At 38.6% G+C, this 25,155-nt stretch overlaps 1 protein-coding gene across 2 annotated transcripts in view; it reads right to left on the reverse strand.

The window, feature by feature from the left end:
* The window catches only part of Col28a1 (collagen type XXVIII alpha 1 chain), a 153,133-nt gene that overhangs the window by 122,412 nt on the left and 5,566 nt on the right, over nucleotides 1–25,155 (reverse strand). The window contains exons 4-11 of one of the 2 annotated variants that reach the window (XM_039108604.2): nucleotides 19,973–19,993; nucleotides 18,798–18,854; nucleotides 17,367–17,420; nucleotides 15,516–15,557; nucleotides 13,035–13,061; nucleotides 6,904–6,948; nucleotides 4,658–4,702; nucleotides 3,468–3,521 (exon numbers count right to left, since the gene is read on the reverse strand). In XM_039108604.2, the coding sequence (XP_038964532.1) occupies nucleotides 3,468–3,521; nucleotides 4,658–4,702; nucleotides 6,904–6,948; nucleotides 13,035–13,061; nucleotides 15,516–15,557; nucleotides 17,367–17,420; nucleotides 18,798–18,854; nucleotides 19,973–19,993 (345 nt within the window). The remainder of the gene's footprint in view (nucleotides 1–3,467; nucleotides 3,522–4,657; nucleotides 4,703–6,903; nucleotides 6,949–13,034; nucleotides 13,062–15,515; nucleotides 15,558–17,366; nucleotides 17,421–18,797; nucleotides 18,855–19,972; nucleotides 19,994–25,155) is intronic. The other variant, XM_039108605.1, reaches the window with a different exon arrangement.

Raw genomic sequence — 25,155 nt, forward strand, 5'->3', positions numbered from 1 at the left:
AGCACCCTTGCAGAGGATCCTGATTCGGTTCCCAGCACCCATGCGGCATCTCACAACTGCTTGTAACTCCAGTTCCAGAGGAATGTGTGTCTTCTTCTGGTCTATGCAAGGCAAAAGTCATATACATGGTGCACATACATACATATAGGCAAATCATCATACACATGAAAATAAATAGAAGGGAATAAGAAGAGGAGGATAGGAGGGGAAGGAAAAGGAGAAGGAGGAGAAGAAATTAAGAGCCCACTAAATGTATTACTGGAAATGAGAAATACAACTAAAGACAGACAGGGAAACTCATTTCTACCTCCAAGTAATACCCAACACATTCTCAAGAAGTGTGGTGTGTGTGTGTGTGTGTGTGTGTGTGTGTGTGTGTGTGTGTGTGTGAATGTTTGTGTATGAGTGTATATATGTGTGTATGTTTGTGTTTGTGTATGTGTGTTTGAGTGTGTATGTTTGTGTGTATGAGAGTGTATCTATGAGTGTGTGTGTGTACGTGTGTGTGTTGGGGGGGGAGGGGGGTGCTGATGCTGGGGATTTGAACCAAAGCCTTGATTAAGTAAGTGCTTTGTCACTGAACTGCAGCTAAATTCTCTCACTTTCCTTTCATTTATTTTTATTTTTTATTTTGAAACACAGTCTTAGAAAACTGGCCTTGTGGTCTTCCTACCATGTCCTCTGAAGTAGCTAGAATTATGAGCCTAGCTGAAATTGGTAGCTTTTCATAAGCAGCACACTCTGTGTTAGAGGCAGGAAGATCCAAGTTCAAGGGCAACCAGGGTTCAGGATAATAGAGAAAATAGTGGGGGAGGGGAGAAGACCAGAAACAGTTAGGAAAAATGCAGAAGGGTAGAAAGAGAAGGAGGGAGAGAAGGTAGAAGAAAAGAAACTAAGTGACTTTACGTCATGTATAATGTACGGAGCCATATTGAATTTAGGCCTAGCTGCTTTTTGACTGCATGGCTCAAAGTGGCTAGGTGACTCTGGGCTGTTAGGCCACAGATATTCACCCCTAAGATGACTGCCATAAGTCTTAAGATTGTTAGACAGAGGCCTCTCCCATGAATTTACGGCACAGGAAGATAACATTCAAGGGATGCCTCAGCTCAAGCAGATACCAGTTATCTCCTGAGTCAACACCCTGTGTCTACCACCTGACCTCATTGTCTACCGCCTGACCTCTTTGCCTCCAACTATCACTACCTATACCCTCATCTCCCCTTCCTTCATGTTTCACAAAGGTCACTCCCCCTACCTGAAAGCCTTAAAAGCTGTAACGTTCATCCCAATAAATGAGACCTTGACAACAGAACTTTTGTTTGGTCTCCTTCTCTTCACCCCCATTTGGCCCACAGGTAGAAAGCCTCTTCGGGACCCTGAATAACTGGGTCCCCACTGGCGGGGACAGTATAATTTACCCCAACTAAATTTTACAGTTTTAATTTAAAAACTGTTTGAAAAGTGTGGTGGCACACACCTTCAGTCCCACAACTTGGCAGCAGAGACAGGAGATTCTCTAAGAGTTCAAATTCAGCCCAGTCTATCTAGTAAGCTTCAGGTCAGCCAAGGTTACATGAGACCCTGTCTCAAAAACAGCCTCCCCATACAAAGAAATCCAAAACAAATAAAACATAAAAATGTTTAAAGACATTTTCTTGAGAGGAACTTTGATATAATCACCCAGTATTTTGGGGAAGATGACTTCCTTCTTGAACAGGCCGTGAAAACCAAGTACAGGGCTATCCTATTATAATCATCTCTCCTCCCAAAGATTTACTAGAATTAAAATCTAAAGGAAAATGGCTTATTTCTTTAAAAAAAAAAAAGTAAGTGGAGAGTTTAAGTGTAAAGAAAAATGATAGCATAATGTTATTTTTTTAATGTACCGGTCTCCATATCCCATCATTAGATAGCCTTCATCCACCATATAGCAGTAGCCTTGTTTTTTGTCAGTCCCTGGAGAAGTTGACAGCTCTGTCTACCCCTGGTACCTTCCCTGTGCCTGCCCCTGTCTCCACCCCTTCCTCAGCTCCACTCCTCAGGTGCTCCAGTCAATTCTAGGCCTTGTTTTCCCTTTCCAAAATGACAATGTGAGGCCAGCACAATCCCTCACATTCTTTGTGGCTCATACACTCTGAATTTTTATCACCGTTACAAGCCTCTGTCTGCCCTGACACTGTAGTTTATGCTTCTGTTTTACAAAGGTAAAAATTAGCATCTTGGTTGACCAGTGATTCCTAGAAATATGTATTCAATGTCAAAATGAGTTTGTTTTTTTGTTTTTTTTTTTTTTTTTGGTCGGGATTTTTCCTACAGTCGAAGCAATTTTATGACAACTACTCAGTATTCAACAGAGCCATTCCTTTCCCCAGAGAGAATTAATCATAGGCAAGGACTGGAAAAGACATTTCCCTAGTTGAAGCTCAAGCCTGCTCCTGCTGAGAAGCCCATTCTATTTTAATTTGCCAATTAAAAGTGGCCTGGGAAATCTCAGACTGTCATTATCTCATTAAAAATACATCCTCGTCACTCCTTTTCCTCCCCCTGGAGAATTAACACTAAAGCAGTCCAACTGCTCTCTACAACTTAAAGTTAGCACCATCCTCAAAAGATGACCTTATCTGGAGTCAATGGGTGGTGGCATCTTCTGCAGTTAATAATCATCAAAAATCCTACACAACTCCCATCCTTAAGCCTCTGGACAATTTACTGGATATTTATCACACCTATGAAATTTATTGAAAGTTGAGGTGAATTAAAAAGGAAATAGAAGTATTGCTTTCTGCAAATAAGTGGCCAGATACTTTTGAAAAGAAAGTCCTATAACCAAGTGCTTTGACGCCCTCCACTTTAGAGAGTCTTTGGACGATATTTGAGTGTTATTACATCCCTCTTCTCTGCCATGCAGGATTATGTATGGAATGTTACAAGCATGGAACTGACGTTTAAGGCTGCTGGCTTCTGTTTTTATGCCAGCCATAAATCCTGTCCTCTAATAAACTGTATGTGGAGACGGTTAATAGGAGAAAATTGGAATGTCTGGAATCAGGCTGTCCGGTATCACTCTTCAGTTCCCAGTGAGCCATAAATACTAGACATTAAGAAAAAGACAGGGGTTGGGGATTTAGCTCAGTGGTAGAGCACTTGCCTAGCAAGCGCAAGGCCCTGGGTTCGGTCCCCAGCTCCGAAAAAAAAAAAAAAAGAAAAAGACAGAATCACAGTAAAGATGCCGGATGATGCCTCATAGTTAATAACGCCCCTGAATAATAACGTAGTCAGTGATAAAAGGATGCCACTGCCCTTCTGTGTGTGCTTGAATGTGAATCTGTGCACACACCTGCAAATTACTAATATTTCCAAAGACACTTTTCAAAAATATTAACCAATCCTTGCCTAATAACACACAGTAGCATAGTGTGCTAGGGAAAGGCACCCTGTCCATTTCCAAATTTTAACACATTTACCTTATTTCCTTGAAATCCCTTTGGGCCTGGATCCCCTGGAGGTCCACCAATGCCCTGCTCCAAGATGAAAACCAAGAATTAGTTCGTGTGCCAAACTAGAAGGTCAACCAAGATAGGACAAGTAATTCCTTTGGGTCCTGGTGACGCTGATATCAGTTAGCTAGACTGTGCTGCTCAGATCAACTTTGGGATCACAATCAAATGAGAACCTGCATAGTTCCCCGGAGTCAAATTCACAGCTTCTAAAACAACACATACTAAAAACAAGCATGCGTTTAAGGCAGTGTTTTCTAAGATGGTGTTTTTAAGCCTCTTGCTGTGGTGGATTCTACTTTTAGAAAACATTTTGCCTGTCCATCAACTATTAATATAACACAGGCAGAACTCAACACCTTGCTCTGGCAATTCCACACCAAACGAAGGGCTTGGTTAACCAGATATAGCCTAAGAATTCTTGGGTTAAAATCATAACCTTCAGCTTATTTCGGGAGGGGTGTTTTGTTGACTTGGTTTTGTTCTTATATTTTGTCTTGTTTTGTTTTTTTCTTTGTGGTGCCAAGGATCCAACAAGGGCTTTGTGATTGCTTGATAACCACTGAGCTGTACCTCCAGATTTTTTTCAGTCTTAAAATTACTTCTTCATATTCATCTACATCTATTGTTACTTTAAAAGAGACAAATCCCTTCACTCGAAAAATGATCCAAATTATTTTCTGGAGTCCACAGTACATTACATTACTAAGTTATGAACTCATTCCATGTTTTCAACAATTAACTAATTGCATTGAAAGGATGCAAATACAAATATTTGGATAAATAAAGAGAGGCAAAAATGTACAACTCTTACAATCACATTACAGAAACAATATCTACTTCCTTACCAAACCTACCTAACCCTCCCCATATAAAATATTTCCCATCCCCTTAACTATTGACTAGATAGAGTTATCAGGTGTATTGATAAGGTACCTACTGGTACCTGTCTTTAGAGGACCCAGGATAACCAAAACATTAGTAGTCTCAAAGCTTAGTTATGTACTTGAATAATCTGGGAGCCTTTAAAAAGTATTGATTCGTGGCTCTTTTTCCTACAAACTCTGATTTAATTGAAGATCAAGGGGTGGTGTTTCTTGTTGAACCCTCCCAAGGTAATTCTAGTTCAAATGTAGACTTGTTTTTTACCTCCTTACCTGAATTCCTCTTGGTCCTTTTGGTCCATATGGCCCTGCAGGTCCCTGTAGAATAAAATTAAAGTAAATCTCTCTAAATAGCCATCTTTGTAATGCATAGATTTTTAGATCCAAAAATATGATCTGGGTGTGAGTCGCTGTTCCTTTGTTATTAAAACATCATAGAGAACAAATTGAAATGATTCTAATGATCCTAATTAACAAAACACCTCAGAGTCAAACTTTGCTTTAATAAATAAACTAGAAGAAAACTAATTTTACATGTCAGCATTTATCCCATATGTTGTTATGTGGTTCGTTTTTCCTTTTCATTTTTTAAGACATTTTCTCTATGGTGTCCTGGCCATCCTGTAGTTCTCTCTGTAGACCAGGCTGCCCTCAAACTCAGAAATCCACCTGCCTCTGCCTCCTAAGTGATGGGATTAAACGTATACACACTATCACTACCTGGAGATGTTTGGTTCAAAGAAAAGGAATTGCTTTGTAAAGCTCCTTAGAATGTTCTAGTAAGTATATACATTCCAGTAATTAATTGAATATTTTTTCCTTTCTGTAAATCAATGTCATTAAATTAGCCATAAGTCTGTCTGACAGCTAGATTGTTCTTCTCCACACTTTGGATTTTGGCAAAACATTGTTTCTTGTCAATAATCTTCCAAATTTCAATATGTTCCATATCTCAAAATACATTTACAATGTATTTCCTGTGAATATAATATAGTCTAGATTAACTTTTCCAAGCTTTCCAACTTTTTCAAATTATTTGTCAAAAACCACGACTCTTTACTCATTTCTTAGTTTGACCTTAAAATGCTTCTGATGTGTGCTGCTTTAAATAACCTTAGAATTGGTACTGATGTGTAAATTTGTCCTATTCTGGTTCATCACTAAGGATCTGGAAAGTTAAGAAGCTTGATAAAGCCTGTAGGCCATGATTATTACCTGAATATATACATATCTATCTGTATCTAGATCTAGATCTTATTTTTATCTTATGGGATGTTAATCAAGATTAAATATCAATTATTACCTTGCTATTTGCTAATTTAATGTATAAAATTATAAAATAATGGCATTATTTTAATTTCACTTCTTTGACTGCAAGCATATTTGGATATTTTCATCTTTTTTTATCCATTTGTGTTCATTTTCATCTCAATGTTCTTTGCCATTTTTCTTATAAATTTGTGTGAACTCTTCATATCAAGGGTACCGTATTTTATGTACCCTGTGAAACATATATATACATTCGTATTTTATATATTAACATTGAGATATACTTGAAATAAGTCATATCTTATAATTGGCAATATTTTCTTCTTGGCACAGAAAGTGATGTGGCATTGAATCTCACACCAGTTTCATGGATTCCTTCTTCTGTGTTGCCATATCCTTCTTTAATGAGAATGTTGTCAATGTCTCACTCACTTTGATTTACTCAGAAAACAGTCACGAAACCTGCAGTCTGCAGACCCAACTGTTTACAGCTTTATAGTAGTTTATCAGGTTGCAGGAAAGATCAAGCTATTTCAAGTATTTGGTTCAACAGACCAGTATCATTACTTTATCCTCTTCCTCAACCTTCTGCCATTTTCTTTTGTCACATCCATCCATGCATATAACACGTTTTATATTCGTTATCTTGGTTACCTTCATAGTCAATAGTCCTAACTTGAATGGCGACTATTTTTATTCTATGTCTTTTGGGATTATTTATCGTTATGCTTTTAGATATCCTGTCTATGAGTCTTTAACATGCTAAGTTGAATATCTCTCTAGTTTAACTTCTTACCCATATTCATTTTGAACTAAGGTAAACAGTTACTGATTACATCTTGCTGCGTCCTCCAAATTTCAAATGCTTCATGCTTCCTATAATTTCACAAGCTTCAGAGTTTTTCACTGCTCTGGTTGAAGTTGCACCAGAGGGTCGTTTCAGTGCATCCATTCGTACCTCTCATTGGCTGCTGGTTATTCTTTCAACCACAAAGTTCAGTAGAACTGACCTCAAAGATCAGGATGTCACAACATGGCCTTCATGGTCGATGAAAAGGGCACACTGGGGGAGGGGAGGTCATTATGTAAGTAATGTATTTTTTGGTTTTCTGCTTTATGTTTTACAGATGTGAAAACTGAACCCCAGATCTAGGAGAGAACCACATAATTCATCCCAGAAACTTTCTCTTGAGGAAACTCAGGCCAAAAGGGGATCACAGATGTTACCATTTTAAAAACATAACCCTTACTTTGTCACCTTTCATTCCTGGTTTCCCACATTCTCCTCGTTCACCCTATAAATAAATAAATAAATAAATAAATAAAACATTAATACTTCAGTACATCAATACATCAATACGATATTGAGTCTTCAATATTCCAAGGTTTAGAAAAAGACTTTTATAATAATTACAAAAGACAAAAACTCTGTGCAATCCCACACCATTTCATCTTCAATATTGAAGGGAAATTGAACTTTGAAATGTTTAGATTTTACTCTAAAGTTATTTAAATCAACAGTACCACCTGATGAGGGTTTATTTCAGGTTTGAGAGAGAACTAAAATATAAAGTAAAATAACTGGTCATCTACCATATGTAGTGAACCATGTATAGTGATCTGATTCCACATGATACACCAATAAAAGCAGCTTTATACAACAGGAAATGTAAACTCTCTGAGATATTGTCCCTCGATTGTATATCTAGTATATAATTTTATATATAATCATATAGCAAGTTCAGACTAGAATAAGGATCTGAACTCAGCTCTCCTTTAACTCGGCCCCTGTATTTTTCATAATGCCATGCTCCAGTCTGAATACTGATCGTGGCCAGTTAGTAGCATTAGAATAGAAAGCTGATACAAAGAGCCTGAGACCAGACTGTATTATATCTGGAGAAGTTATAATCTGGAGCTAACTCATCTGGAGCCATGATGAGTTAGCAAGATCCTCTAGAGGAAAATGGAGTCCACTGTTGAGCATGCAGCATAGATTTCATTATTACACACATTGTATTATCCTGCCTAGTATGTTATCAAAAAACTAACATTAAAATATGCTTTAGTGTTTATAATGATATTTTTCTGATACTACCTGACATTTACTGCCTTAGAGAAGTGTTAGTGTAATTTGGTAGACTGTCATGGTAGATAAGTTCTTGAGGTTAACGTGGCCATTTCAAAATGCATACAAGTCTAAAGTGTCATATTATACAAAAACTATAATTTTCACAATTAAAATGTTATGATCCATATTTGTTTGTGAGTTTTACAGCTGTGCAAGTGGAATGAGAACCTCAGAATATCAACCCACTCTCTCAGATGTTTCAAACTTCTGGTAGTTAGAACTGAAGAGGATCAGCCAATTAGACAAAAAAGGACTCGAGTTTCCCCAAAGCGTTAACATCTGTTGCTATTAAAACTCTTCAGCTCCTGAAAATGATTCTGTGCGTGTCTTTATTCTGAGCCTCAAAACAATTCTCGTTGCTAAGGTAGGAAGACCGGATTGAAGGGGTTAATGGTTTACTCGCCTGCTACCTGCAGTCATACTAGCTCAGAGCCCTTCCTTAACCTCTGCTTCTGCTATGCTTTAGCATCTGTGTGCTGCTCCAGCACATGTCATTCTGCATGCCACTGGACAGCAGCGCAAGAAAACTTGCACTAGAGTGAAATGCAGTGTATTGCTCCTCTTTAGCGGAAGTTGAACTGTGGAAATAGCTGAATTCACGGTGATTTAGAGATATAGTTTGCTGCACTGTACTAAAATACAGCCAGCAGAAGTCCTGAACTTACTAATACAATGAATCCTTGTTCTTGTGTAAGCTATATCTCACTGTATAATAGCAACCAAACTAGCCAGGCTGTGTGCCACACTTTAATGTGCCACACTTGCTCTAAGGAAATGGTCTTGTAATCACGACTTATGAGGACAAAGTTTGTGCCTGAGCCTTTCTGCGATTACATATCTTCACAACACATATGCAAAACAGTGTGTATGCAAAACAGTATGTATGCAAAACAGTATGTATGCAAAACAGTGTGTATGCAAAACAGTGTGTATGCAAAACAGTGTGTATGCAAAACAGTGTATATGCAAAACTGTGTATGCAAAACAGTGTGTATGCAAAACAGTATATATGCAAACATATTCCAATCATCTAAAAGGAATAAAAGGCTCAGAATATTACATTGCCGCAACTACAAACCTGAGTCTGTTAGGCTTCCAAGTCCATGTCATTAACACTCCATAGCTCAACAAGACATACTATCATGGGCCATAAGTTACTTTCCATCCACCTGACCCTCTCCATAGGATGTTGCCTGAGCTCCTGCTATCACTGGGAGTCAAAGAGAGGAAGGCGAATCTCTGACAACGAATTATGTTCTGCTCAAATGTGGTTTATTCTTGCCAGAGACTGGACGTCAAACTGACCCAGGAAAAACTGAATTTTCACTGAGAACAAAGTCGAAAATTTATTTCAGAATGTAAGTGGAAAAATCACTCTTTAAGTCCCAATTAGAGCACAATTAATTTCCTAATGTTGGATGGGAATGAACTGAGTCAACTATCAAAATATCAAACTCAAAACTACCATAAATACACTGAAAAGTCTTTTGGCCAGAATTCACATTCCATTTGTCCCCAGACAGATTTGTTAGCAACGGGACTCTGAGAAACAGCATTTGTTTTGTGGGAAGATTCCTATCAATGGAAATACTGTCTCCATTTTAGTTCCCTGAGCAAAGGCTCCGCCGCCCTTTTGTTGGGCTCATAAACACCCATAGAATGGCCACCATCGCATAAGCAACTGCTTTGGGGAGCTTTGAACAAATCAGCCCTATGCCAGCCCTAAGTTTCTTTCTTTTTTTTTTTTTTTTTTTTTGAGAATACATTTTTTTTTTTTTATTAACTTGAGTATTTCTTATATACATTTCGAGTGTTATTCCCTTTCCCGGTATCCGGGCAAACATCCCCCTCCCCCCTCCACTTCCTTATGGGTGTTCCCCTCCCAACCCTCCCCCCATTGCCGCCCTCCCCCCCATAGTCTAGTTCACTGGGGGTTCAGTCTTAGCAGGACCCAGGGCTTCCCCTTGCACTGGTGCTCTTACTAGGATATTCATTGCTACCTATGAGGTCAGAGTCCACGGTCAGTCCATGTATAATCCTTAGCTAGTGGCTTAGTCCCTGGAAGCTCTGGTTGCTTGGCATTGTTGTACATATGGGGTCTCGAGCCCCTTCAAGATCTTCCAGTTCTTTCTCTGATTCCTTCAACGGGGGTCCTACTCTCAGTTCAGTGGTTTGCTGCTGGCATTCGCCTCTGTATTTGCTGTATTCTGGCTGTGTCTCTCAGGAGCGATCTACATCCGGCTCCTGTCGGTCTGCACTTCTTTGCTTCATCCATCTTGTCTAATTGGGTGGCTGTATATGTATGGGCCACATGTGGGGCAGGCTCTGAATGGGTGTTCCTTCAGTCTCTGTTTTAATCTTTGCCTCTCTCTTCCCTACCAAGGGTATTCTTGTTCCCCTTTTAAAGAAGGAGTGAAGCATTCACATTTTGATCATCCATCTTGAGTTTCATTTGTTCTAGGCATCTAGGGTAATTCAAGCATTTGGGCTAATAGCCACTTATCAATGAGTGCATACCATGTATGTCTTTCTGTGATTGGGTTAGCTCACTCAGGATGATATTTTCCAGTTCCAACCATTTGCCTACGAATTTCATAAACTCGTTGTTTTTGATAGCTGAGTAATATTCCATTGTGTAGATGTACCACATTTTCTGTATCCATTCCTCTGTTGAAGGGCATCTGGGTTCTTTCCAGCTTCTGGCTATTATAAATAAGGCTGCGATGAACATAGTGGAGCACGTGTCTTTTTTATATGTTGGGGCATCTTTTGGGTATATGCCCAAGAGAGGTATAGCTGGATCCTCAGGCAGTTCAATGTCCAATTTTCTGAGGATCCTCCAGACTGATTTCCAGAATGGTTGTACCAGTTTGCAATCCCACCAACAATGGAGGAGTGTTCCTCTTTCTCCACATCCTCGCCAGCATCTGTTGTCCCCTGAGTTTTTGATCATAGCCATTCTCACTGGTGTGAGGTGAAATCTCAGGGTTGTTTTGATTTGCATTTCCCTTATGACTAAAGATGTTGAACATTTCTTTAGGTGTTTCTCAGCCATTTGGCATTCCTCAGCTGTGAATTCTTTGTTTAGCTCTGAACCCCATTTTTTAATAGGGTTATTTGTTTCCCTGCGGTCTAACTTCTTGAGTTCTTTGTATATTTTGGATATAAGGCCTCTATCTGTTGTAGGATTGGTAAAGATCTTTTCCCAATTTGTTGGTTGCCGTTTTGTCCTAACAACAGTGTCCTTTGCCTTACAGAAGCTTTGCAGTTTTATGAGATCCCATTTGTCGATTCTTGATCTTAGAGCGTAAGCCATTGGTGTTTTGTTTAGGAAATTTTTTCCAGTGCCCATGTGTTCCAGATGCTTCCCTAGTTTTTCTTCTATTAGTTTGAGTGTGTCTGGTTTGATGTGGAGGTCCTTGATCCACTTGGACTTAAGCTTTGTACAGGGTGATAAGCATGGATCGATCTGCATTCTTCTACATGTTGACCTCCCCATACCTGAACATAGTAAAAGCCATATACAGCAAACCAGTTGCTAACATTAAACTAAATGGAGAGAAACTTGAAGCAATCCCACTAAAATCAGGGACTAGACAAGGCTGCCCACTCTCTCCCTACTTATTCAATATAGTTCTTGAAGTTCTAGCCAGAGCAATCAGACAACAAAAGGGGTCAAGGGGATACAGATCAGAAAAGAAGAAGTCAAAATATCACTATTTGCAGATGATATGATAGTATATTTAAGTGATCCCAAACGTTCCACCAGAGAACTACTAAAGCTGATAGACAACTTCAGCAAAGTGGCTGGGTATAAAATTAACTCAAATAAATCAGTTGCCTTCCTCTATACAAAAGAGAAACAAGCCGAGAAAGAAATTAGGGAAACGACACCCTTCATAATAGACCCAAATAATATAAAGTACCTTGGTGTGACTTTAACCAAGCAAGTAAAAGATCTGTACAATAAGAACTTCAAGACACTGAGGAAAGAAATTGAAGAAGACCTCAGAAGATGGAAAGATCTCCCATGCTCATGGATTGGCAGGATTAATATAGTAAAAATGGCCATTTTACCAAAAGCAATCTACAGATTCAATGCAATCCCCATCAAAATACCAATCCAATTCTTCAAAGAGTTAGACAGAACAATTTGCAAATTCATCTGGAATAACAAAAAACCCAGGATAGCTAAAGCTATCCTCAACAATAAAAGGACTTCAGGGGGAATCACTATCCCTGAACTCAAGCAGTATTACAGAGCAATAGTGATAAAAAACTGCATGGTATTGGTACAGAGACAGACAGATAGACCAATGGAATAGAATTGAAGACCCAGAAATGAACCCACACACCTATGGTCACTTGATTTTTGACAAAGGAGCCAAAACCATCCAATAGAAAAAAGATAGCATTTTCAGCAAATGGTGCTGGTTCAACTGCAGCCCTAAGTTTCTAACACTGTTCCTCATGACTAAATCTTGGTCTGAATGTCCACAGATCTGCACTACTTTGCTTTGACAGCTTACATTTTTCAATTGTGAACTGTTCCAGTGAGTCTAAAGTCTATAATTCCATAGAAGTATAAATTCATACACACACACACACACACACACACACACACACACATTTAAATCAAGGTAAGGAAGCTTATTCATAAATTTTTTAAATTTTCAAAAATATCAGTTTTATTAATATCTATCTCTTGCCTCTCATAATAAAATAATACCTTATATTTTTGTAGCCACAAACAGCTGTCAACACATTGTCACCCCCATTATTCTAATTATCCAATAAGTATGTAAATTACCCATGCCTGTAGTAATTCAGGGTCCATGTAGGAGAAGAAAGTCACTGTAGTCTCTGGAGTTGCTCCTGTTCCTCATGCTGAGTTAGGAAACATGAGATGTTTCCTTTCTCTTTTTAGGCATAACAGTGCATTTCATTATTAGTCTACTCTAACTGACTTTAAGAGCATACTTGGGTTGGAGAGATGGCTCAGCGGTTAAGAGCACTGACTGCTCTTCCAGAGGTCCTGAGTTCAAATCCCAGCAACTACATGGTGGCTCACAACCATCTGTAATGGGAACCAATGCGCTCTTCTGGTGTGTCTGAAGACAGCTACAGTGTACTCATATATAATAAATAAATCTTTAAAAAGAAAGAGCATACTTGGAAATGAGGAAGGGCAATAATAGTACTGAAGTTTTTCTTTCTAAAACACCGGTTTATTTGTTATTAATCACTTACCTTGTCACCCTTGTACCCAGGGATTCCCTAGTTTAAAAGGAGAAATCAAAAAGTAAAGTAAGATATATAGAACAGCATTAAATAAAGTAAGATAATACAGAACAGCATTAGAGGAAGTACTAGGGTTTTTTAGTTTTTGGTTTTTTTTTTTTTGGTTTGTTTTTTTTTTTTTTTTGGTTTTTTTTTTTCATACAAAGTACAGCAAATCACATCTTCATGTCTTGAAAATAGGACCACATAAGTGCAAGATATCTCACATCTCCTGAGCTTGGGTAATGAGTGACAGCTAAGAAGAAGGATGGTGCCCTGTTTCCCTATTACAGTTTACTCTCAGTTTCAGAGTTTTGTGCCTCAAATCCAATTTCTTAGCCTTTGGATCACAACTAAAGGAGAAAGCGTACACGGAAAGTTGCCGGGAACATGATGACCATAATGGTGCTCTCAAACTGTTACATTGACTCTTAAACTATAAGCTACTGCTGCTGAATGTTTCCCCAGGGTGGGTTTGAGAGACTGGCTTTGAAATGAGCTAATGCCCTTTAGAATATTCATAAATGTCTGTATCCATCACGGCCCTCCCTTCAAATTCAGGCTGGAATATATAACATCAAGGAAATGAATGGTTCCTCTATCAACCCTAATGAGTCAGTGACCTTTGAGTTATTGACTTTTATCTCATGCTAAGTGAGAAGCCAGCACCTTGGCTGGCTGTCTTCTGAGTCACTCGTGGGAATCCTAAGGAACACTTGCCACTGTGCCGTTCCCATAAGCCCTCTAAGAGGCACAATTCTGGGTATTAAATGGATTGGGAAATTGCCAACTCCAAGAAACAGTAAGTCTTTTCCATCATTATTCTACGACTATATTTTTCAAGGAGAAAATAGGATTGTAAGACTTATTTTACAAGCTGGAGAAACCAGTGGCATAAATGAGCTAATACTGCCATGTGACCATGAATCCTACAAAAATTTTATTCTATCTTGTGTATAACTTTTCCAAATAGAGACTTCAGAGAGGAAAGAATACTTCTTTCTTTCTAATTTAATAGACGCCGAAGAATAGAAAATGAGAGTAGAGTTGGCCAAAGATAAAGTAACAGGGTAGAAATGCTTGTTGACATGAATTGATGGATTGCTAAGATTGTGTTTAAAATTAAAGACAGTTACTTTGGTATTTTCTGCAAAAATTGTCTACATTTATCATAGCAAGAATGTGTAGACTTCCGATCCCAGAACTTCTCTATCCATTGCAACACACAAGCATTTGAAAAGTTTGTTGTTATTTCATTTTGAAAGATGGAAAATTAGGTTTTGGAAGGAGCCTATAGAAATCCGCAGAAACGAGGGACTGCTACCTTCTTCATGGAATGTTCTTATTTTCTCCTGAAAATCTTGGTCATTTTATCTGTTGGACAACTCTTCTGGACTTTGTTTCTTTCTTTTTCTTTTTCCCTTTCGGAGCCTCTTAACCACCACTGGCTTTAAAATATTCCAATTTAAAATACCCAAAATTGCAATGTCAGTCTCTGTCAAGTTTGTTTCTGATTTTCTTATTTCTGCTAATAAAACTTTTCTGATTTCTAGCACTATGATTTCTAGCATATCAAGTTACAGGGTCAAAATAATCATCTTAATTTTCTCTCTCCTGTTTGTCCCCACTCCCAGCTCCTTTCCAACCTAATCTTCCTCACAGCTTTTGAGTTATTCACCTCAGCTCAGGTTTTAAGAGCTCCTTTCCCATCACCTAGGGAAAAAACCAGCATCAGTGGTCTAGAAGACAGCTGAGAAGTAGTTCATCAACAAATCGCACAACTGCGCAGACTCCTGTTGAAAGGATCGAGCTTTCCATCGGATGTTTCCATGGGGTTAATTAAAAACCCCAAGAGACCAGCTCCTGGAAACTCCACATCTGTTATTATTTGCTCAAACCAAGGGGTTAAGCAGAAAGTTGTGGCACAACACAAACATTGTTTTCCACCATAGGTGTTGCTATTTGCTGTCCTCACAGCAATGCGCAAGAAAATATAAAATTGACAATGAACTACTGTTCCATAATTCTTTCCCAAGCCATCTCAAGAAATCAAACAGATGGATAAAGCTGTTTTTGTCAATAGAACCAAATTGGCAAAGGCATAGTTTAGACCATGTAATTCTTATACTTTTAAAATTCTAGCTTTTTTCCTTCCATTAAAAAAAAAAAAAAAGACCCACAAGAAATAAAGCAAAGTTCCTTTCTCCTTTGAGCCTTGTAGAAATGTTCAGTTGGGTATTAGGGAATATTTTATGTCCCTTTGTCACTCTGCTGATTAGAATATTTTCTCCTGGAGTTCTACCTCTGAGATCATATCTGCCTGATTGCCTGCCTGCACCCTCAAGAGCAGAGGCAAATGAGAATCCATTTTGCAATTGCACTGCAGTCAAGCCAGTCAGTTGGAGATTCCCAGGGCCATTTGTCAGGAAAGCATATCAATTCTGTACATACCACAGGCCCTCTTTCTCCAGTTTCTCCTTTCTGAGCATCACCCTGCAACAAACAACAAACTCAGTCAAAATTCTTCAGCCCCGCAAGTGATTGATTACTCAATAAAATGTGCTATTCCCAGATAATGGGTTAATCCAATTAGAGAAGAAGCTTAAGCTTTGACCATTGACATTTTCACCATGCAATTTAAGGAAAATAGCAGCTCAGATAAAGTTTGGCCTTTAAGAGTGATCCCAGACTTTCAGGGTGCATAACATTCATAGATTTCTCACAACTTCAGCCACATTCCAGTTTACAACATGGTGTTTTTCTCAAATGTAGTACTGTGTTTTTCTGGAATAGGACACTCTGGCTTTTCTCCAAGAAGCTTTGAATATTTTCTAAAATGTCCCTGAAGAGAGATTGCCTGATTTCAACAAGATTAAGGAAAATAAAACATGGCGCACAAAATTGCAAACCAAATTAATGAAATATGAACATTGGTTTATAGACAAGGTTTTAGCAACAAAAGAAGGTTGTGTTAGCATCAATTGGGACCTACATAGGATAAGTAAAAATAAGAGGGTTTATTTACAGCGTGACCCAAGAAAACTACACAGCCCCTCTCCTCAGCAAGCAGGCTAATGCCAAGAATATTCTCACTCATATAATGATATATATATATATATATATACATATATATATTATATTCTCTATAATATTCTTAAAAATGAATATTAAATTCATTAGAAATTTGATTAAATTAAAGTTTGAATGTCTCTTATATACTGCCTAGTTTCTTCCCAAAATGTGGGAGGAAAGTTGTCTTCTTAGCAAAGAGCAAAGGCCTCACCACACCATTATAACTAGTTATTATTTGAACTTGCAGCTTTCATGGCAAGAAAAAAAAAGAAAAGGAAGAGAAAGGAAGGAAATACTTCTTGAAATTCAACACACAGACACACACACACACACACACACACACACACACACACACACACACCAAGACTGCATGAACTAGAATTTTCTTTTCTTGAAAAAAAAAATTCTCTGGGTCAGACTTTCTAAAAGTACAAATAGTTATTATTAAAGAGGACCCTTTGTTCACTCAATTTTCTTTTAGTAACTTAATGAAAATCTCTATTTCCTCCTTTATTAACTTGATAGCCTCCTCTCTTTAAAACGGGTGGCTTTATTTGCCTCTTTAATTATTAGAAGCCTGATACTTATCAGGCTGTGTAATGTTTTCCTATCCTTCAGACATTGACTCAGTTAGCTGAATGTGGTGGTTCAAACCTCTAATCCCAGCACTCAGGAGTCTGAGGCAAGAACACTGGGAAGAATTCAAGGTCAGCCTGGGCTTTCGAGTGAGTTCCTGGTCAATCAAGAGTGGCTTAGTTTTACTTAGAGCTTCTATTGATGTGACAAAACTATGATCTAAAGGAACGTGGGGAGGGAAGGGCTTATTCCAATTTACAACTCTCTGTTCATATGCCATCACTGAGGGAATTCTGGGCTAGAATTCAGGGCAGGAGGCAGGAAGTGAAGCAGAAGCTGTGGAGGAAGACTGCTTACTGACTTCCTCCTCACAGCTTGCTCCGACTGCTCTCTTACCTAACTCAGAACCACCTGTCCAGGGGTGGCGCCTGCTGTGGGACTAGCCCACCCACTTGAATCATTAACCAAGAAAGTGCACTACAGACTTGTCTATAGGCAATCGGACGGAGACATTTTTTTTTCAACTGACGTTTCTCTTCCCAGATAAATTTAACTTGTGTCAAGTTGACAAAAACAAACCAAGCCAAACAGGACAGTCTCTAGATAAATATACAAGCTACTTTAGCTTCAAAAAGACCCTGTCTATTAATTTACCGGATTTCCTTTTGGTCCTCGCTCACCTTTGATACCAGGGTTTCCATGGGTACCCTAAAAACGAATGGAGAAAAGATTATATTTACTAAGTATCAGTTTTCTATACTTTTGAATAATTTCTGATCAGCTGCACGAAAAGTAGGAGACCCTGGATCTTTAACCAGGCAAGCTGATATTCTATTCTGTTGCTGGCAGTTGTGCCGAGAACACTGCAAACCTTTCTCCAAATGCAGTCCTGGGTTTAAGCAATAGAGGATAATATTTGTCTTCCCAATTATGATTTCTTTCTCAATTACTTGTCAACCATTTTCCAAACAAAATTAAACTCATTCAAAGACATTTAAAGACTGAATGGATAGAGGTGGGGCTGGGTGGTTTCCGTTCTGGGTTACTGTGGACCACTACTGACACAGCTTGTTTGCCCAAGATCAAAGAGGTTCAAATTGAGGGGACCAGCTCCAGATCCAAGAAAAGGGAACTCTTCAGTTCTGTTCTAAACCCCACCAAAAAACGTCCTTTCCTGAGAACTGGTCTTAAGGGCACCAAATAAAGTGAGGTAAATGACTTACTCCTATGAAGATGAGACAGTACTGTACGGAGTGATGGGACCCATCAGTTAGCTTCCAGTGGTGAGTTCTCCTGCCCACTGTTCAAGGCAGTCTCTTAACGCAGTAAGTTAAACAACAGCTTTATAGGAAAAGAAGGCTAAGGCTTCACTTTAGTTAAGTCAGCTTCGATTGAGTATCATAGCATGTAATAGATACGACTTTGTATTTTGTGAGACATATTTCCACTCTCTAATGCTTTGATTGGTAGAGTTATTTAGAAAACAAAACAAAACCTGTAAAGTCTGAACCTAAGTCACGGGGGAAAACATGTCGCGCCCCCCCACATTCTGAGTGTGTATTCTTGCCAGCGCTTTCAAACACAAACACTACCGCAAAAAAATATCATCCATGCGTTTTGTGAAACCTGTTATCCAGGCTTCCGAATTCTTAGACAAGATTTTTGAATCACATAGACAAGTGAACAAGCAGTGGAGATGGTTTCCGACACTATCAGAGTCAAGTCATGACGGTCAGTGCCCCCATTGTTTTTCAGTTGCTAAGTGGTTGCTTCCTTTTTACAGAATTTACCTCAATCCCCAAAGCATCCTAACCAGGTTCTTCCCCACCAAGCTACACGGTGCTGCATCACTGGGTTGCTGAGAAGGATGCGGCTTCCAGAGTGGATGGTACCATTTGTTTCTAGTGAGATAAAACCTCACCTAAATCATAACATTGCATGTTAGCTCTTTCTATGTTCTTGTCTCATCGCGGAGAAATCCTGGCTCTAATTATCAAGTAAAGAAACGACACTGAAAAGCCCCCTCTGAAAATAATTTCATCACTGCCTTTATCGATCCCAAGTTCAACATAGATGTCTACTCACAGGAGGCCCTGGGTCGCCTGGATCTCCCTTCTCACATTCACAGATCTTGTGTTCACACTGAATCAACAAGAAACAGAATATCAATACACAGTGAAACTCAGGATATGCTAGCACGCCAAACCTTAGCCAGCATGAAACTGACTGAAACTCCCTTGAAGGAAGTTTCTCTCTCTATTAAATTACCCAAGGCAAACTCAGAACTCAGAGCCAGCTATTGAAGTAGTATTAAGTTTTGCTGTGGTTAAATGAAATAAATGTTCTACCATGTATTTACCAATGTATTTATAGAAAGAGACTGGTTAAAATAGAAAAACATCTTCTGTGGAATTTTGGATTTTCTATACATTCCCTTTATAACATATCACATCCCAATCATATGTAAATATTAATTTCTCCCTATTCAGCCAAAGAAAATATGATTTGAACCATATTTATGTGAATTTCAAGATGCACGTTTCTCTTTATCTTAACATCTCTGAAAACAGAGTGAGTTGTATGATAGCTGCCTAACACACTCAAACATGACAAAGTCATTGTTTTCTCTGTGTGTCTTCAAAATTAACAGAACACACTTAACAGATGCTGTCCTGTAACCTGTGCTCTGCATGGAACCAAGTGTCTAGTTCAGAAGTCCTTGGCAAGCTCATAACTACTCTTTGTACAATGACCTTTCCAACACATTGCTACTAGCCAGCTTCCTTTGCGATGCACTCTGATTGGTCGCTCTCCACTGGCTCAGTTTTCTTCAAAGTAGGAAAGTAAATGAGCTTCAAGTCCAACCACCAGACGCTAGATTGATGCTGGCCAATACCAAGAGCACCTTTCAAACCAGTGAGTGTTTGATCCATGCTTAGAATAAAAGAACCCATTTCAAATTAGAACTTTTGTCAGTTGGGTCTCATGAATCTCTAAAATGTGTCAAATCACATCCAACATGTTCTAGAAATTTCTAACCTACAGTTGAAATACTGATGCATAAAAAGCAAAGCCATGTGGTTTCCTCAAAGTAATAAAGAGGCATAAAAATAAAACCATGTGGCTTCCTCAAAGTAAAGTAGCTCATTTTCAAAAGAATTTCACACTTTTATTTAGTCACACCTTCTGTGAGTCAAAACATGGGTTTGCTAATCCAGGCTTTTAGAGTAATTCATAGTAATAAGGCATGTGGTGCTTACCTTCCTTTCAAATAAGACATCCTAGAAGGAGAGGAAAAAGAGAATGAAACATTAACTCAATTAATAGCTGAGCTTCCAGCTTCTTATTAGTCTTAATTATTCCCCATGGGATATGCAATTTCCAAGAAGAATAGCAATTCAGCCTTTTTAACCTTGTAAAAGCAATAAAGTCGGCTAGCCAGCCACCCAGGGAGTGCTCTCAGCCATATAATAATAGGAGACATGAGGGGCACTAACATTCAAAATGGCTCTGTGTTTCCTAGGAACTTTATCTTACTGTGGCCTGCGCTCTAGCTTTTGTTCCTTTGATCAGCTCTATTCTCTCTATAATTTATCCCCAAACTTAATTGATTGTAATGAGAAACGTCTCGCTTTTGCTCACAAGGACTTAGAAAAACAAATAATTACGTATTCCCTTGTCTCCAGCCCTATACATGTTTGCATTTGGATTTTGGCATTAAGACACTGACTTGGGAATCATTATCTTATGAAATTATTAGTGCATCTTAGAAAATCATGTTAAAACTCAAAAAATAGAACATTAGAAAGCCTGATGGCATTTTTTCCAGATTATCGGAAACATGGGAGGCCGGGATTCCATTATTGTGATCAGTAGGAGAAAGGATTTTCCACTTAAACTTTCAAGAGCCCTAAATATATATTTTATTTATAAAAGCTCAACATGAGAAAAAGAGATGCAGCCTTCACAACAGTGTTAAATGTAATATTTGTGAAATAATTTTAATAGTGTATAATGATATGTGTTATTTACATAAAAGAAAACTACATTATAACTTGCTACTTAGGAGGAAATAAATGGCAAAAAATATATGTGCCACAACAAAAAGTATTATTATAAAAATAATTATTCATTTTGTTCAGAGAGAGAGAGAGAGAGAGAGAGAGAGAGAACGAACACACACGAACTTCTGGCTTTATGTTAAGGAAATATGACTTAGCTGAGGTCACAACCCTGGGTTGAGTCTCCTGACCATCTTTAGTGGCACCTGTCACTCACCTCAAAGGAGAATTAGACAAAATGTTTTCAACACTTTGCTACATTTATAATTTCCATGCCGCACGCAGCCTATTTTTCATCCCACACAGGCCTCACTGTTGTCTGTAGCTCAGTAGGATGCTCCTGACAAGAGTACTATAGATCTTGTGAGAAGGTAAACATGTGGGACGGGATGTATACTAGAAGAGACAACTAGTCCTTCTTTACATGGACAGACCCATGGCTCCAGCTGCATATGTAGCAGAGGATGACCTTGTTGGGCACCAATGGGAAGAGAAGGCCTTGGTCCTACCAAGGTTGGACCTCCCAGTGCAGGGGAATGTCAGGGCAGGGAGTTGGGAAAGGAGGGTGGATGGGGAGGGGAACACCCTTATAGAAGAAGGGGGTGGGGGAATGAGATAGGGGGCTTATGACCAGGAACCGGGAAAGGGAATAACATTTGAAATGTAAAATTTTAAAAATCCAATAAAAAAGTCATAAATGAAAAAAGAAAGAAAGGAAGGAAGAAAGAAAGAAGTTAAATAGTGTCGTGTGGTTCAGTCTGAAAAGGTAGTTTATATAAAATAATACAGAGAGCTAATGAGAAAGTCAAAGATAAACTAGAACATGTGCCTTTATGGAGGCGGTTGGCCTTTAATTTGCTTCACTGTCTATTTTAAACCATCTTAATACCAAAGAGGGAAGAGATAACAAAATGCCTAAGAGGCTCTAATAATAGGGTCCGAATTTGGATTGAGACTTTGGACTGAGAATTAAGTGTCACCCTGAGTTTTCTTCCTGCTATGTTCACAACTAGCATGTGGTGTTTGAGCAGACACTGCAGGCAATTTTTCCCATATGGAAAGGAGGGAGGCTCTTAACCATGTAGTCTCAGCAGCTTTCAAACTCTGGTACTATATGTTATCTATAGATGTTAAGTGTCTTATCTAGCACCTCAAATTATTTTTATATTCCTGGACACATAAATCCAGCCTGCAAGTAGGATTCTTGTTTTTTCAAAAGCAGTAGCCCACAGAGAGAGTGAAAAAAGCAAATGTGCCGAGAGTTGCTGTCCTTCTGGTTGTGCCTACAGAACTAAAGAAATGTTCACCTCCTGTCTATGCTGCCTCAGTGGTGTCTATTCATTTCAGTATTCACTGTAATTCCTAATAGTAAAAAGCTGGATCAATAAATAAAGTCATATTCGACAGTTAAAGTGAGTTCATTGACCTAACAATAATCCATCATGGGTACTTCAAAAAAAAAAAAAAAAAACTTGGGCACCCTCCACATGAATGTGTATACATCTGACATATACACACACATGAAAAATATTTAAAATATACATCAACAGAATCTTTCCCTTGGAAGAAGAAGAAGAAGAAAAACATTGAGAGAGTTCAGGGAGTGCAACATGATAAGCTCTAGTAGTCTAGATCAAACTATAAACTTTGAAAAGCACTAAACCCAAAAGAGTCTAGTTTTGACATTGTTGCAAAATTTTTACAATAAGTAATATATTTATCATTTTATGTGGGTTTTTTATTTGAAATGGTCTTATGTGTAGCCCAAGCAGGCTAGAATTCATTGTGTAGCCCAGAGTGACCTCAAAGCCATGACAATCTTTCCTTAATATCCCACGTGCTAGGACTACAGCCGTGAGCCACACCACATGTGGCTCCTGACACTCCTGATATTACTAAATTTTAAATTTATTCTTTCACCATATTTGTGCCTTTTTTTCAGCTCTCCCTTTGAAAATTTAGTTTTATTTTCAGAGTATTTCTCTTTAGTACCTTAAAAACGTAAATGACAATTTTTGTTATTCATTTGTTTTTACATTTTCTAGAACTTATTATATTTCTATAGAAACAGAAAGGGACCCAACACTCATAATAGATAAGATTGTTTCAAACAAAGAACAAAACTTCATCCCTAAGGACACTTACAGTCAGAAGCTTTGGGACTTGGGACAACACACTGAAAGCAGTGTAGGAAGTCTTACGCCAGGACAGTGGGAGTCAGTAATAGTTTCTTGGAATAGGTGGAGCTTTCTGGGTGATTCTGAAGAAAGGAATGAAAGGGACCAACTAACGCCCAGATGGTATGCTGCTCCATATGTCAAAGTTTGTTGGGGGAAAAAGTCATAAAGACTAGTGTGGGCAATAAGACAAAGACAGCAGTGAGAAGGGATATTCCAAGGGAGAGGACAGAAGGGTCCAGTGGATATAGCTGGCTGCCTGAGAAGTAGGAATTTCATCCATGATGAGGAGGTGGGCTATGAGAACAAATAGGAAAGCATGCAGTCACAGGGGATGGGAGTCTTCAAAGGTCATCTACAAAGTTCAGTCAGAGTTATGGCTTATAAGTTCAGTTGAAATTTGAATTTCAGTGACAAGAATAAATAGAGAAATGTCCCCACTGAAATAAAAGAAGTACACTGTGTCAGTGGGTTCTGATTTGTGTAATGGGATAGAGGTCAAAATAGAAGGCTGGAGGGGATCAGCTAATGTTGTGAATGGGTGCGAGGCCAGTGCTATAAAAGGTGATAGAGGAAACACAAAGAACTGACAGAGTTATTAATATATGGGGTTATTAATATATGGGGTGGGAGGGAAGGCCAGCAAGCTCCGGAATAACAACAAAAGCCTTTGCAATTTAACTTAGGAGCAAAATTGCCACTACAAAATCTGAAAAGGAATAGAAATAAACATTTAAAAAAAAAAAAACAATGAAGCCTGGAACAAAATAGGAAGCAACCACAAGTAGTGAAGAAAAAGCATATGATTCCATGATTCTAAAGATGGCATAGAAATGCCAGGTGAATCCCTTGCATGGTAAAGAGAGGAACTTAAATTTGTGTTTTCTAAGAACGTCCAGAAAGAGAAAATTTAATTTGCCTCAGCCTTTACTTCTGGATTTTTAAATATTATTTTTATACTGTCTTATTCTTCTAAAGGACTAACTGATGTATCAAGAACATTAGATTGAATTTGTTTCACATGTAAATTATAATAAACTTAACCATAAGACACTCTGCACATTTCCTTCAATAGGAATCACTACATCCTCTCTGATAATTTAGAGCTGAAAGGTTTCTTCTAAAGAGCTCTTACATGATACTTCCTAAGAAAGGTACTAAGGGATTTGTCTTTTTCAGTTTGGTTCCTGAAAAGAAGATCTACTTATTCTGGACACTTGTGCCCATTAAATCCAACTAAATTGATCATTGCAATAAAAATGAGTAGTCTGCTGATCTCCCCAACATAACCCAAATTCATTTCGAAATTAGTACTTTCAGTAAAAGGAATGAAACACATATGGGTACATAGGATATGGATTTACTTCTGTAACTGAAGTGTGCAGTAACCCAGAGTGATGAAAACCAGATCAGTAGCTCTTGGGTCGGGGGTGCAGGGAGCAATCACAAGGAAGTTTGAGTAGTTTGTATAAGTGATGGAAATTTCTACATTCTAATTGTGTTGATGGTTACATGACTGTGTGTACCTGTCACAACTCATGGAATTGTGTACTTTAAGTAACACATTTCTGTTCTTAAATCATGCATATTTTAAGGGCCTAACCACATAAGAATTTCAATATAGAAAGTTAAAATGTCAACTAACAATGCAATGAGCACAGATTAAATGGGGAATTTTCCCAAGGATCTGGTAAAGAATCGGGTCCTGCTTTATAGAGAGGGGCAATAAATGGTGGTATGGCTTTCTTTCAAATGCTCTGGACCTGAAATGCATCTGGAAAGCACTATGTCTCTGTAAGGAGAGGGTTATCCCAGAAGTGACATCTGAACAAACATGCAAGAAGTCACAGGGTGCTGACGAAGTAGAGTCTCATTGATCGTCTTCTGTTTCCCCAGAAACAGTCCTCACCCCAGTCTACTGCCAAGAGCCTCTGTCCTCAGTTGGGTAGGAATCTCAGCAAGGGTGTATCTAGAGGGAGCAGCAACATCCTTTGCCTGAACATCTGGGCAAGCAAGGAGCTGCCCACTCTGTGCCTTCTGGAGTCAGTTCTAGAGTCAGCTCTCCTCATACTAGAGATGATGAGGGGCAAGAAATGACAAGCCACTAAAGGTTCACCTTCCCGGGATTCCCTTTTGTACTCGATGGACAGCTGAGAGGTATGGATGCCTTGAACAAAGGGCACAGGCAGGGTTAGGTATTGTCCT

Source organism: Rattus norvegicus, chromosome 4 (assembly GCF_036323735.1).
Source record: "Rattus norvegicus strain BN/NHsdMcwi chromosome 4, GRCr8, whole genome shotgun sequence".
Taxonomy (NCBI): Eukaryota; Metazoa; Chordata; class Mammalia; order Rodentia; family Muridae; genus Rattus; species Rattus norvegicus.